We start from the raw sequence: 14,231 nt of genomic DNA, 5'->3' as shown, positions 1-14,231 counted from the left end.
AATATAAAAGGGGAAGGCAGTCGTTGCTCAAGTAATCTGCTGCCAGGATCCTGCAGCGAGAAGGAAGGGAGGTGCTGGGAGAAATGCGGGGTGAGAAGCCTGAAGGAGCAGCTGCGAAAGGCTCGGGCGGCATCGGTGGGGCTGAGCGCAGGGCCAGCACTGGTCCTGCTCTGTAGGGCCGGTCCCGGGCTGCGCGTTGCGTGGTAGCCCCGCTCCCTTGCCCAGCAGGCTGGCTTAGGTAGAAAAAGGAGCCGTCATGTCCCACGGAGGAGCAGCAGCACGTGAAGCCACCAAGCCCCAGGACCGAGGCTGGGCCTGGATGGTCCTGCTCGCTGCGGTGCTGCTGCAGGGGCTAACGCTGGGCTTCCCCTCCTGCATTGGAGTCTTCTTCACGGACCTCCAGCACGAATTCCAGGCCACGAACAGCGAGACATCATGGTTCCCCTCCATCATGGTGGCCGTGTTGCACGCTGGCGGTGAGTAAAGCCTCCTGCAGTTCTGCTGCTGACGAGGGGCCATTAACAAATGCTCTTTTAATATTTCATTGGAGAGAAAGGCAGATGGGTCAGCAGTGTGCAGGCATCTCCCACCAATGCCCACAAAGCCCAAAGCTAGATGTCCGCAGGTACTGGGCTGCTCCTTGAAGAGATAGCAGAGGCCCTTGGTCAAGGAGGGAGACTCTCTCAGCCCAGCTCCTCCAGACCAGTGAAAACTCACTCCTCTTCTCCAGAGAAGGTGGACAGTAGAGGGGAAGAACAAGCTGGATGGTAGAGCTGCAAGCTTAGGTGCTCTCTACCCACGAGAGCACATCCCCTTCCATGTGCCACACAAGTGTGCTCTCTGCAGCTGAAGAGGTGCCAGAAGGCTTTGGCAGGCTCCTCCAGGGTGAACTAGGACACAGCATCAAGAGCAGCTCTTGGGGTGGTAGCACAGTGTGCACACCGAGACAGGGATGTGGACAGAGGTGACACAGCAGCATTGCTGCAGCACCTTCTGGGGAAAAAGCAGAGGGAGGATGCTGCTCTGCCAAGAGGCACCCCTCCATACAAATGGCACCTCTGCCATACAAAATGTAGGAGCTGCACAGGACAGGGACACCCAAAACCCATTGAGTCTGGTATTTCTGCTCAGGCAGCTTGCAGACTTCCCAATGAGTGGCCTGTGTTGCCATTGACTCCTCACGCAGTCCCTGTGCTTATTTGACAACCCCACCTAGGCAAAAGGAGCAAAGGGTCCCGCGAGGCCCTCAGCTCATGCATGCTCCTTCTCAGTGCTGGTGAAAGGTGACACTTTACAGCAAGGGAAAAATAAAAAGGAACAAAAGCCCTGAGTCATGCTGATGTCAAGGCCATGACAGGTTCACTCTCTCCTGTGCAGGACTTGGCTGACAGCCATCTGACAGGGGAGCAAGAGGCTGCCGTTACCAGATGCCATTGCAGAAATGCAAGGTGCAGACAGAAAGAAACTTCAGGAGAAGCAACTGTGGGAGGATTAATCTCTGCAAGCTGGCAGCAGTAGAGCAGTACACATGGGGCTAGTGAATCAGGAAATTGCTGGGCATTCCCCCTGCTGCTCCCCACCACCTGCTGCCCTGCTGCCACCAGGAAGCCCAGCAGGACCCACTCACTCTGGGAAACAGGCTTAGAAACTGCACGGCACCCACATCAGGCTCAGCTTCGACCCATCCAGGCAGGACAAGCCTGGCAGTGTCAGCAGGCAAATATCAACTCTCCAGCTTTCTTTAATGAAGTAATTGTGAGGCTGGAACCATAGTGAAAGATAATACAAACTAATAGATATGAAAGTTATAAGCTAGACAAGAATAGCCTTATGTTAACTATATTCACTAATAGAGTTTTACAAGGCATAACCAGTAAAATTACAAGCTAGCTGTTACTTGGCTTGCCAGTTATCACTGCAGGCTGTTACAGCAGAAGAGTACTTGTTCTTGTCCTCCAGGAGCATAAAGCAGGAATAACACAGCTGTAAGCTAGGGAATAAAACCAGTGAAAAATCAGAAATAAAAGACTCCCTCCCAGGCCAAACAGGTACAGCTTTTGCTGTGACTTCTGACTGTCTTCGCAGTGGCCCGGGCTCTATTTGATTCAGGTTCTTAGGTTGCACCCATCATATTGGCATGTGAACCCTCTCCAAAATTGCTTTCTGCTATGGCACCAGCACTTCTTACAGGTTCTTCTCTCTTTTCTTCTCCTTTAGTCTTTTTAACTGAGAGTAACTGAAGGAAAAAAGTATTTGTTGCAAAATTAATAAAAAGGGAAATGGACTGAAAACTCCATTTTCAGACTCATCAGTCAAGTGAGAAGCTTGCATGCAAGAGAGCCAACCTCAGTCTAGGAGAGCTACGGAGGGAAACAGGGAAAGGCACAGTGCAAACAACAGTTCATAACTTATTAAGCTAAACATAGCTCATTACCCATGCAATGTCCTATGTAAAAGCAATGGGTAATTATGTTGTTATAAGAACCATTCAAGAGACCTCAGGATCCTATGGCTGTCCTTAGAGGGGAAAATGCAAGAGTTCAAGCCCTTATAGGCTCCTGTTTCTTGATACTTAAGCCCACATGACTGCCCATACTCACATTAGTATGAATGCAGCAGTTTTGCTGGAATTATTTTTGCAGACAAAGCACAAAAGCCCCAAGCAAAGGAAAAATAATGTAAAATAATGTAAAGCAAGTTAACGGGAACAACTAATGAAAAATCCTTATGATTTTTAAAAACTCATAATTTTGGAGGATTTCAATTTATGATTTTTGGCAACTTGGGGTGGGTTAAACAGGAGTATCAATCTTAATGTCTTCAGCAGGAGGAAGAATAATGCAGCCACCAGTTTGCTGAACCTGCTGATTACTTTTTCAAAGGCCAGTTGAAGTCTGAGGTGAAAATGTCAAAAGCAGAGCAAAATACAAACAGCTACAGTCCTAATTTTAATAGCACTCCATTGTTTGCTTCAACTTTAGGGATTTTATTTCAAACTATACATTGTTTCAGGTCACCAAGATACCACAGGGTATTTTCCCAAACTGACTGAAGACTAATTTTGAAGCTTAGAGCCATGCTGAATTTGCTTATATAACCTTACAGGAAAACAGTAACAACCATCACCACCACCTCCCCCCCCCAAAAAAAAAAGAAAAAAAAAAAGAAAGGGGGAAAAAAAAGAAAAAAAGAAAGAAATCTGGAAATCCTTGCAGATCCTCATAGAAACAGTAAAAGAAACTCTCTCTTCAGCTCTTCTACCAGAGCCTGCAGAGAGATGCATGTGTCCCCTTGACATTCTGCAAGTGAGTTAATCTTCTACCCCAAAATGAAGCACCCTAAATTTGCAACATTAACAAACTGGCAATTTGGCATAATCTCATGGAATTCACCATAAGTCTATGAAATTTAAAGAATTAACTGACCTTAAACATATACTCTGATGCCTATTTGTTGTTTTTTCTGATGATATAGCATAACTGCTTCTTAGTAAAGCCTGCCAGCAATGTCAGCAAACAAACACAACAAAACCTGGGTTTCTGTTCAAGATGGGCAGACCTGGGCTCTGGCACTCCAGAAGATCTTACCTGCACCAATGTCTTGCTCATGCTTCTTCATTATTTGTGCCAGAGGCATGGGATTGGGAACTGGCACGTGTGCAAGCTGCTCATAGGCCTCTGCCCTCTTAGAAGTGGACACAGTTATACTGACCCACCCTCGCCAGGTATGCCAGGACGGCATGTGGGAAGAGCTGTGCCAACAATAACACCTTATTATTTTCCTGGGAAGATGACTTGCAGGACAGCTGCAAGACTCCACAAGCTGTAGCTTGGATGCCATGGCCCGAAGCATAGATTGATTCCAACACAGACACAAATATGTCTCTCCACGCATTTTTAAATAATCGTCCTCAAGGATGTAAATTTTTCTCTCATCCTTGGTCGGTTTCAGAGTAAATCTCCCTCCTCTTGCAGGAAATTTTATCTGCGTAAAAGGGGGGCAAAGGGAAATGTAGGTGATTTTGTGGAAGAATATTTGAAAAATGTAATGAAATAAGTGTAGAAGCACGCAAGCAGAAATAGCACTCTGCTTACAATCTCTTACTCAGTAGCATAGAAGTCCAGGTCCAAGTCCCAACCTTTTTCAAATCATTCCCAGAATATCATATAAGCACGGAGTCACACCTGAATGTCCCTCTTCCATTACCTAGATTCTATCACAAAGCAGCGTAGAAATCCTATTTAACATCCAACAACCAAGCAGATGACAGTAGCCTTCCCTTCAGCTGACAAGCTGACCAATCAGTTGGGAGAATGAAAGACTATATTTTCTATTTCTGGCTTCTCTGTAACATGATGCCGCTGTGACAACCCTCAGGGTCTCTAGCCTAAATCACACAGTGAGCAGGTATTAGAGGGCAATCTCAATACAAGGTAATACCTTTCTCCATAACTGCTTTCCTTTTGCTCTTTGACTGCTTCCAGGGCCCCTCTGCAGCCTCTTGGTTAAGCGATTTGGCTGCAGGTTTGCTGTGATGCTGGGAGGCCTGCTCAGTGGAGTGGGCATGGTGTCCAGCTCCTTCTGCAAGTCCCTCAGCCAGCTTTACGTAACAGCTGGCTTCATCACTGGTGAGTATCAAAGCATAGCAGGAAAATCAAGCTGCTGCACTTGATTTGGGGGTGTTGAAACAGAAATGGTGAGAATGAGTCCAGACCAAGTGCTCACATTTTTCACTCATCTGACAAATAGGATGCAAGGAAAACCGCACTGCTCAGCAGGAATTGTATACTAGGTGGACTTCCCCTTCACACCCCTTTAACACACACCTTGCCCTGCCAGGCTCACTGGCAATTGCTTCTCCTGTGAGCCACACAAAGCTACAGGTTTCTAACAGGTGAGATGGAGAGCAAAGATGTCTGCTCTTTTTAGTAGCTTTACAGGCTTTTGTTTTTTGAGAAAGGAATTTTTTTTCAGTCTTGAAATGTAATGTGTTGGGACAACTTCCTTCATAAGTTCCCTGCACTTGTATTTCACCACTCCCAGTTTGAGGAAATGTGGAGATATCTTTTTCTAACAAAAGAATTTGTTGGTTTTGAACAGAAGTAACAGATGGGAACTTTTCCTCTCCAAATATTTCCTTTACGTATCAGTTGCTCTGCTCTTGCTTTTTTCTGACACAGAGAAATGAGTTTCTACAGCCAGGTTGCTTCACAACTGAACCCTGTTGGATCTTGCAAGCTAAGTAGCATGCACCGCATAGAGAGAAAACCAACAAGAAACTCCCTGAGCTTGAAGAAGTGTCAAAAAAGCAACGTCTGCTGCATGCAGTATAAAAAACAAGTTCTCAGAATTTTTCTATTGAACGATTTCATAACAATTTTAGGAACAGCAGTGTGCCCCAGATAAATGTCAGCTTAAATCAGTGTATTTAGTATACCTAAGAACACAAAAAGTTTAATTTACCCAAAATATCCTTCTTCATCTCTTGTGCAGGGCTACTGAGTATTATTCACTGGGGGTTGCACAGCTTGGCCGGGGAGGAAATACTTCAGTGGTAAAAGTAGTCAACTACGGGTATGGCCTGGATTTGGGCTCTTTTCTCTTTGCAGGACACCACAAAAGCATCGTGCACTGTCATTTTCTATTTCACTCTTTCCTTAGGTCTGGGATCATGTTTCAGCTTCCAGGCAGGAGTGACTGCATTGGGCTACTACTTTGTACGGTGGCGAACCTTGGCCAATGCCATGGCATCCACGGGTGTCTCCCTCGGTTTGACACTGTGGCCACTGCTTTCTCAGTACTTGCTGGATGAGATGGGCTGGAGAAACACTTTTCTCATCTTTGGAGGAATACTATTGAACTGTTGCGTTTGTGGAGCCATTATGAGACCAGTTCAGCTTACATCACGATCATTACTACAGACAGACCAACCTGGAGAGGAGCCAGGGAGAGAAGCAGAAGAGGCACAGCTGGCCAACGGAAGATCTTCTCCCCACCCAGAGATTCAGCAGCAAGCCAGGAGGACTGCATGCTTCCAGGTGTTGCAGAAGTACCTGGCTTTTGACATTTTCTGCCAAAACAAAGGTTACCAGATTTATACTATTGGAGTGACCTGGATGATGATGGGTTTTGTATTACCTCACATCTACCTCGTGCCTTACGCCATCCACAGTGGGGTGGAAGAACGCAAGGCAGCTCTCCTCATCTCCATTATCGGGTTTATCAACATCTTCATACGCCCTTTGACAGGGCTGCTCTCAGGCCTCAGTGTCTTCACAGGGAGACGAATCTACCTGTTCAACCTGGCTGTAATCCTCTGTGGGCTAAGCAATTTCATCTGTGTCATTTCAGCCAAGTTCAGTGCACTCATCATCTACTGCATCATCCTCAGCATAGCCATGAGTGGCATCGGGGCACTCACTTTCCAGGTGCTGATGGACGTAGTGGAGATGGACAGGTTCTCAAGTGCCTTAGGGCTCTTCACCGTCCTGGAGAGTATCACTCTCCTCATTGGACCTCCTCTCACAGGTGAGAGAAGCTATTAAAGCAGACTGGGGAAGAATAGGTTATTAAGACTAGTGACAAGCATTTGGGAGCACAAAGAAGAGGAAGGAGGGAGTTTCCAAGCCCACGCAGGCAGGTGAGTTATGCAGAGGGAGCAAGAGAAAAGGGAGAGTCAGAAAGGAACACTCAGCCCCTTCTCATATCTTAATTAAGGCTCTTTCTGTAGCTGCCCAAGCATCACTGAAAATGTGAAAATGTGACCCATTTGGTTTGTAGCTTTGATAGGCATGAAAGTAGTGAGAGAGTTTTTCCAGCGAGCAGCAGGAAGACAGAGAGAGATTACTGTGATAGGATCCTGCTATCCAAGAGCTCTTTCATTGCTTTGATAGCTTGCATTGTTTTACCTATGAAGTCTCAAGGAATTACAAACATCCAATTACTGTGATGATCACAGTAATGATCACATTTACTGTGATCAGAGATGTTGCTGGTTCTACATTTTTCAAAAACCTTATAGTAAAAGCTTCTACTTACCCTTCTTTCTGATCCCTGGAGTTTATTCATTCTTCTCTGGAGACAGAGAGTAAGTTATGGCCCACAATCCGATCTATTATTCACAACATCACAGGTTCACTCCAAACACTGCTAAAGTGACCTGTCAAAGACACAGTTGCTCCCGCAGTATAGCAGCACATTCAAAAGATTGACAAGCAAGAAATACGAGCCTGAGCATAAATCAATTCTGAGTTTCAGTTCTCTTCTCCAGACAATGAAGTACATGTCATTCAGCAGTAAAATATCTGCCTGTTTTAAGAATGGGATGATAATGTGCACTATATTTCACGGTATTCCCAAGCATTAGAGTGCTAGTCACTTCTCCTCCAAATGTTTTCCTGGACATCTGATGGTAAAGGCAGATGGGTACAGCAAAGCACAGTAAGAACAGCCCCATTTTTATTTAGACGCCTAAAGTCTTCTAAAGAAAACCCACTATGAAAGGGAACACTGCCAATTCTTAACAAGGAATACATACAGAAAACAAACACTACTCCAGGATTCCATATATATATGCAGCCTACAGCAGAGGCACCACATGTGTTACTTGAATATCACCTTTTCATCTCCAGAGTTAATGTTAAAATGCTCATTTAATATACCACTCTTCTAAATGTTTTATATTGAGACACTTAATATTAGCTATAACACTTGCTGTGCTGTGAATTTTCCTCGTTCTGATTAGGTACTATTAAAAGATTATGAGTTTTCATTTTAGAGATCAAAACATACTGATTTTTGAGATAGTTCTCTATTTACTTGCTCTGTGTTCTAACCTGGTATGTAAGAAGCTCACTAATTCCAAAATCCAGTGAGTGGCAGTGGTGTAGGGATCCTGTGCTGAGTAAACACAATGAATCAGGAAACTGGGAAAAAAAATTACAGCTTCCTTTCTTTTGTGATTTCTCAGTTTATTGAGAAATGCTTTATACAGAAGCAGAAATACCACCTAAGCAGAGACTACAAAGAGAGGAGCTCTACAGTCTACAGAAGAGAACTTAACTCATCCGTGAATGCTTGTATGTGGCAGTTTGACAAGTGATTTAGGTTTAACATTTACATAAATGTCATACAGTTGCCTTAAGTATGCATCTTCTCTTTGACTAAACTGTGATTCCTGTTTCAGGTCTCCTGGTGGACCTAACTAGCAATTTCCACTGTGTCTTCTATACCTCCAGTTTTTTCCTGCTATCAGCTGCATTATTCATGGTGCTCAGCTTCTGTGCTCTGGAAAGAAAAAGCAAATTGAAAGAGGCCTCAAAAGTACCTTTGGATAATCCCTCCAGACGTCAATACAATGAAATACTAACTGAACCACAGTCTGAAAGACAATCCCCTCCTGCAGTGATCTACATCACAAGCATATGAAAAGAGAGCGAAAAAAAAAAAAAAAAAGAGAGAGAGAGAGAGAGACTCAAACAATTATGTGGCCAGTACAAAGCTACACAACGCCCAACACTGACAGTACATGAGAAAACTGACTGCTTTCCAAAATTACCATCTCGCTTCTGTCCTACGCTCCCACTCAATGGGGCCGTATCGAACTCCATGTGAGCAATCCAGTTCAGTAGCTGAGCCGAAAACCAAGCATCAGCCAAAGGACATACAGAACTGCACATGCCTAAAGCAAACCATGGGATAACAGCCACGGGAGCCGGTTCTGAGAGACAAAGCTACGTCGAATCAATTGGTTTAAGTTAGTGTCTTTAAGAAGTCACTGAAATTTCACATACATGTTTCAGTTGCTAACACTGGAAAATATGTATTAATGGCTATGCTCAAGGTTGATTTTTTTTTTTTCACAAAGAGGTATTACTCGGTCCTAGAAAAGTTAAACATAATCAGTAGACTTGCCTAGTCTGAACATGCCATTTTGGTGCAGATTCATATGAGTTTTCCTAGTTGCTTTCCATATAAGGCAGGGGTAGGAAGAGACAAACATTTCCCACAGGAAGTGTGCTATTATTTCCTGTATCTCTAAATATTACATGGAGGTTGCTGTATCAGTTGCAAAACTTGGGCAAGCCTCTAGCAAGATCAAATATTCTTTCTTACAATGTATGCATGATTTTTTCATTTCATGGGCATTTACAAGGACCAAAAGGTTCAACTCCAAAGCATCAAAAACAAAAAAAAAAAACTCCAAGTCTTAGAGTGCCTGTATTTTATAACTAGCAGTATCTCAAATATCCTGATGTGTCACAAAATGGTATTCATGATTCACAGCTTCTGTAAATATACTTTGTTCCTGCATTCACTTGGGTGAGGGGGCGGGGGGGCGGAGGAGAGGGAGACCTTAGACCTGAGAATAATTGTATGCATCATTATATAGGCCCAAATTCAAAGCCATTGTAGCACTCATTCACATTTCCCCCTTGTGTAAATGAATTTTGCTCTTTAGATCAGGCCTTGTACTCTCAGTCTTAGTTACACAAGCATTCTCCCTATAGGGAAGTTTGTATAAGCATAGCTTACCTGTCAGAAAAAACATCAATGAGGAAAAACAGACAGTGAGGCCAGTGTTAACTTTCATATCTATATAGTCTCTTGACTTTAGGTAGCTTTTCTGACTACACTCCCAAGAGTTACACCTGTAAGTACTAACCTGTGAGTTGCATCAACTTCTAGCCTCTCTCAGGATCAGCTCCAGTTGCAAAAGCATTTATATTCTGTATCATTTTTGATCTGACATAAGCAGATAGCTCACAAAGCACTGGAGCTGAAGACTGCAAAACCACCTGAAAAACGGAAGCATAAAATACGAGCAAAATGGAAGAAGCAGCAGCTTTCAACTCAACTTTAGTGCTTATCTTGAGAACTGCTATGTCAAACTCCACAGTTTTCAGAACTGCGGGCTTCCCCGCCAAAGGAAACACTGGGGTGGGGGGAACACAGGAAAACTGACTCCAAGACTTTCCACAATGACAGCTTCGCAGTTAGCCATTACAGTAAGAGGTATCAGTCCCTCAGAACAGTTCCTGTTCCCACAACTCACCAGTATCTATTTCAGTAGTGATCTAGGATTACTGATCTAGTAACGCTTCACTTTTCCTCATCAAACATATACTTAAATACAATGACTAGTGGGAGACATACATATCTAATCTCTAGTCACATGTGTTTATTAACTTCTGTAAAGCTTAAATAGTGCATAACCACAAAGTAAACAGGGACTGGTGCCTCTCAGCTTACCGAAACAATACCTGCTGTACTTTCCTAGGAAAAAATGGGGCTTTCCTCTTCTCATCAAAACGAACCAATGAAAAGGGATCAAGTCTCAAACCTGTTCTAGCTGTTACAGAAAAAAGAGCTAGGCAGCTGAACAGATTGCCATTCTTTCTGCACGCAATTCTTAATTTTTTTAATTCTGTTCACACTTTTACATGCCCTTTCCTTTTCCTCCAGATATGTGGAGGCATATTGTCCCAAATCTTCCTTTTACTACAAATGTCCTGAGTAAAATAGGCTAGATACGGCTTCAGTAACAACCCATCAAAATTTATCCCAGAAGAATAAAAGTTAGTTGAAAGAGTAACAGAATGCATCCCCCACATGGAACCAACTGTTAAATCCACAGGACTTTAGGCCTAACTGGCTCATAAGCAAGGGAACAAATAGTCTGACACATACTGCTCCTTGCATGATAAGGAAAAAATAAATAAACAAGGCTCCCCGACTGAAGTTGACATACATAGACCAGTTCCTCCTATGCTATGGCAACAAAATCTCAGTTTTGACTATTTCTTGGTCAGGCACAATAGTGCAAAATAATTTAGGAGAGAAAGTTAGGAGAGTGCGGTATAGAACTTCTTTTTGATACTCTCAGACTCAAAGCCAGGGTGACTGGGACATATTTTCATAGGCAGAGAGATGTTTCTGGGAAGAAAAAGAGCCAGTTTACAAATCTGCAGTTTTCACTTTTTTTTCCATCTAGTTGACTAAATAATTTCTAACAGCCTTGTGGAATTTAAACTGACTGAAAACAGGGTTACCTCCCCTAGTAAGTTTTCACAAATGCTTTAGAAGTAATCCACATAGCTCAGGTGGAAAACAAATCTTGGAGAAATATTAATACTCAATGCTTAAGAGCCATGAGGCCTCGCAGGAAAATAAGGTAATAAAAGTTCCTTTCAACTGTTTAAGGTCATCTCATTATGCAAGGTAACCACAGCTTAATTACTGCCACTCCCCGAAGCAGTTTTTTCAAACACCTACAGACAGTAAAATAACACTGTTTTTAATTATGGACAAACACCAATACCTCAGCCAGGTTAGAAACCTCTGAGAACCAATAGAGCAAAAATAATTGGCCAGGAATAAACAAATTATATCCCTCTCCCAGTCTCCTCACACCCCTCCCTGCTGCCTCTGTTGATTAAAAGAGTATCATTAACTTTACAAGCCAAGCATTTTTGCAGCAAGCACCTTTCCTGATTGCAACAAAATATTCACCAGGAAGTTCACATAGAAATATTTCAATAGTGTGATCCTTATATGCCTTAGATGCTTAGCCAATGTAATTCTGAGGACAGTTTAATAAAAAACAAGGAAGAGTCATGATCAGCTTGCACACTCTAATGCACCTCAGAGTGCAAAATCACTTAGCTGAAGAGTTTGTCATACTGTTTGAAGACTTGGCTAGCAATACCTAAATAACTGCTAGAAAGTAAACAACTGCTAGAAATGAAAAATCACTGCATTCTAGCTTTGGTGTGCCATCAGGTGGGAGCCACTGTCACTAGAAGAGCCCTTGAGGCTGTGAATACCCCAGCTAAATTAGGCCATTCAGTGCTGAGTATTCCGGCAAACAGCAGGTGCTTGAAGCATTCAGACCATTAAACAATATAGCCAATATAACTCTGGCTGTTTACTGAGGCAAGAGCATTTACACACTAACTTCAGCCAATTCTGCCAGCTGCCAAATTATCTTTTCGGATGATCACAACAGACTCCCTCCAGTAAATCAGCACAAAGACAACAAGCATACAGCTTACAACGAAGCATGTCACATAAGCAGTACTAGCATGGTCTGCAACGTTGCAGTAACTTCTGCAGAAAACCTCTGAGCGCTGCAAACCCATGGACTTTTATCAAACTCTTCTCCAGAGGCAGCTCCACCACATGAAATTAAATGCAAGATGATCCTTATGTTTCTTAACCAGCGGTGATTAAACTCAAAGCAAGACAAATGGCTATAGGGAACAGAGCTAGCAATTCTCAGAAAGACCCAGAGGTGCTCTTCTGCTCCTGATTACTTCTTGCCACACACCAAATAGTGTGACACAGAGAGTATGTTTCTGGGGGATGTGTCACCTGAAACTCAGTCCGCACAGACAAAAGCCCTTTCTAAACACAGCTCTGTGTGAAACCACTCCAGGGGACAAAGTTCCTCCTGTTTCTATGCATGCAAAATTACACTGATTGACCACAAATATAGTGTTTGTCAATATAAGTCATTTCATCCTTCCTATTTAAATATTCAGTTTTTCACCTCCAATATAGTCAATCCCAGAGACCTTAATCCCTTGTCTTTACACTGGCTAGTTCCTCTGTATTTGCCTTCTCTTCTCCACCTCCTTTCCCACAGTAGTCGTTCACCTTCTATGTTAACGTCAGCTGTGGCTTTGAACTATGTCAACACTTACCTATTTACAAAGGTCTATGCTACAAGAGATTTACTAATACACTAGCAAACTATTCTAATATAGCAATATAGTTTGTAATACCTAACACTTTGATCATTTTCATACTAATATTTGAACACATATACATACATACATACACACACTTCAACTGAAAATTAGTATAAGAGCTGAAGTTGCCAGCACAGAATAGGTGTAAAAGTTCATACCAGGTTATCTTCTCACACCACTGTAAGGTAAAATGGTTTTGCCTTACTGCATTTTGTGCAGCTTCTTTGTTCAACCTTCTCCTTGCTGAGGTCATGGACAGATATTTTTATTACGGCCAGCTGTGTATTATCAGCAATTATCATCCCAACATGCTTGTAACTGTTGCCAAGTATTTGGCAGATCAGGCCATATTTAACTTCCTTTGTATGAAATCAACTACATTTGAGATAATGCAAAAGAAGGCATCTGTTCACAGCCTGTTTCCTACCAGTTCTACAAATGAAACGGCATTGATTTAATTGTCTATAAAATTGATATACACTTCTACAGAGCCCACCTCAACACAGTTTATGACTTTTATACATATTTACCTGGTATGTTTACACAACATGAATCACATTTGAAACCACTTGCAAGAGCTTACAGTCACAGTGGTGTCATTTTACCACCAATAGTTCAGCATCGTGCAGTCGCTCTGCTTCAGGTTTACACCAGGACATCGTACAGCCACAGTGGAATTGCCTCCTGTCATTCTATTAATCCAGTCCTCCCTCTTGGCATCACTTAGCATTTTTTCCAGGTCATTTTTCTTACTTCTTAAAGAAAGGAAACTGTTGGTTATCCCATCCTTCTTTAGCCTAAAAGTCTCAATTCTATGGCAACAAAAAATAAACTTTTATTCATCCTCAGATCCACCCTCATATTCACTGCTGCAGCAACCATCCCTGTATCCTTCCACAGCTGTTGCTGTACCACCTATTTCCCATGTTCGCTGTGGTGGACAAACATCACCAGGGGATGCTGAGATAGAGCCATCAGCCCCTGTCCAGAGCTTCTGGATCTGGAGCAGCTTCAGACCCAGCTGAAGCTTCAGCGTCTGCTAAGCTCCTTTGCCACGAAGCAAGTCAGCAACGCCACAGCCTGGGGAACTGTTATTTTAACACTGAGCAGCACTTACTGCATTTAGAAAACCTGGGAGGACAGGGAAATAAGCAGGAAAAAAAAGTGGAAATCCTTTGAGTGGGTAACTAGTAGGTGAGGAAAGCATAGGTCTTTTCCAGAATGAAGAGGAAAATTGCTTCAGAAATAGATGTCTGTATTACTTAAAATACAAAAAGATGCGCGCACGTTTATTAACAGTTATTACTAGCAGAAGGGATGGTCCCCCCGCTGTCCAGCCGGGCAGAAACCGCTGCCGCAAGGAACAGCCGGCGCGGCCGCCTGAATACCACCGGGCCGCGAACGCACGGCGCCGCCGCCGCCGTCAGGCGCCGCCGCCGCGAACCGTTAACGTCGCCCCGCCCCACGCCGCCCGCGACC

At 43.4% G+C, this 14,231-nt stretch overlaps 1 protein-coding gene and 1 long non-coding RNA gene across 2 annotated transcripts; one reads left to right on the top strand and one right to left on the bottom strand.

Annotated features, from left to right (window-relative positions):
- The first annotated feature begins 198 nt into the window (after positions 1 to 198).
- On the top strand, positions 199 to 8,439 carry SLC16A5 (solute carrier family 16 member 5). The gene is made up of 4 exons (XM_085304550.1): positions 199 to 476; positions 4,485 to 4,628; positions 5,662 to 6,528; positions 8,186 to 8,439. The coding sequence occupies exons 1-4, from the start codon at positions 257 to 259 to the stop codon at positions 8,425 to 8,427; spliced, it is 1,473 nt and encodes a 490-aa protein (XP_085160676.1). The 5' UTR covers positions 199 to 256; the 3' UTR covers positions 8,428 to 8,439.
- On the bottom strand, positions 1,766 to 10,182 carry LOC146595995 (uncharacterized). Its single transcript, XR_014895806.1, has 6 exons — positions 9,665 to 10,182; positions 8,232 to 8,286; positions 7,039 to 7,159; positions 5,932 to 6,070; positions 3,588 to 3,984; positions 1,766 to 2,236 (listed from the first exon to the last, which is right to left on the bottom strand). It is a non-coding gene; the product is annotated as an uncharacterized LOC146595995 (long non-coding RNA).
- Positions 10,183 to 14,231: the final 4,049 nt, after the last annotated feature.

This window comes from Rhea americana, unplaced genomic scaffold (assembly GCF_003343005.1).
Source record: "Rhea americana isolate MKP2758 unplaced genomic scaffold, rheAme1 scaffold_21, whole genome shotgun sequence".
Lineage (NCBI taxonomy): Eukaryota > Metazoa > Chordata > Aves > Rheiformes > Rheidae > Rhea > Rhea americana.
The sequence above is the reverse complement of the archived record's forward strand: the minus strand, read 5'-3'. Positions and strand labels throughout refer to the sequence as shown.

Bases quoted from the DNA above. Each gene is read 5' to 3' on its own strand.
- SLC16A5 (XM_085304550.1), top strand. From the start codon at position 257: ATGTCCCACGGAGGAGCAGCAGCACGTGAAGCCACCAAGCCCCAGGAC. The intron at 4,629-5,661 runs GTGAGTATCAAA...CTCTTTCCTTAG, and splicing joins AACAGCTGGCTTCATCACTG to GTCTGGGATCATGTTTCAGC. The intron at 6,529-8,185 runs GTGAGAGAAGCT...TTCCTGTTTCAG, and splicing joins CATTGGACCTCCTCTCACAG to GTCTCCTGGTGGACCTAACT.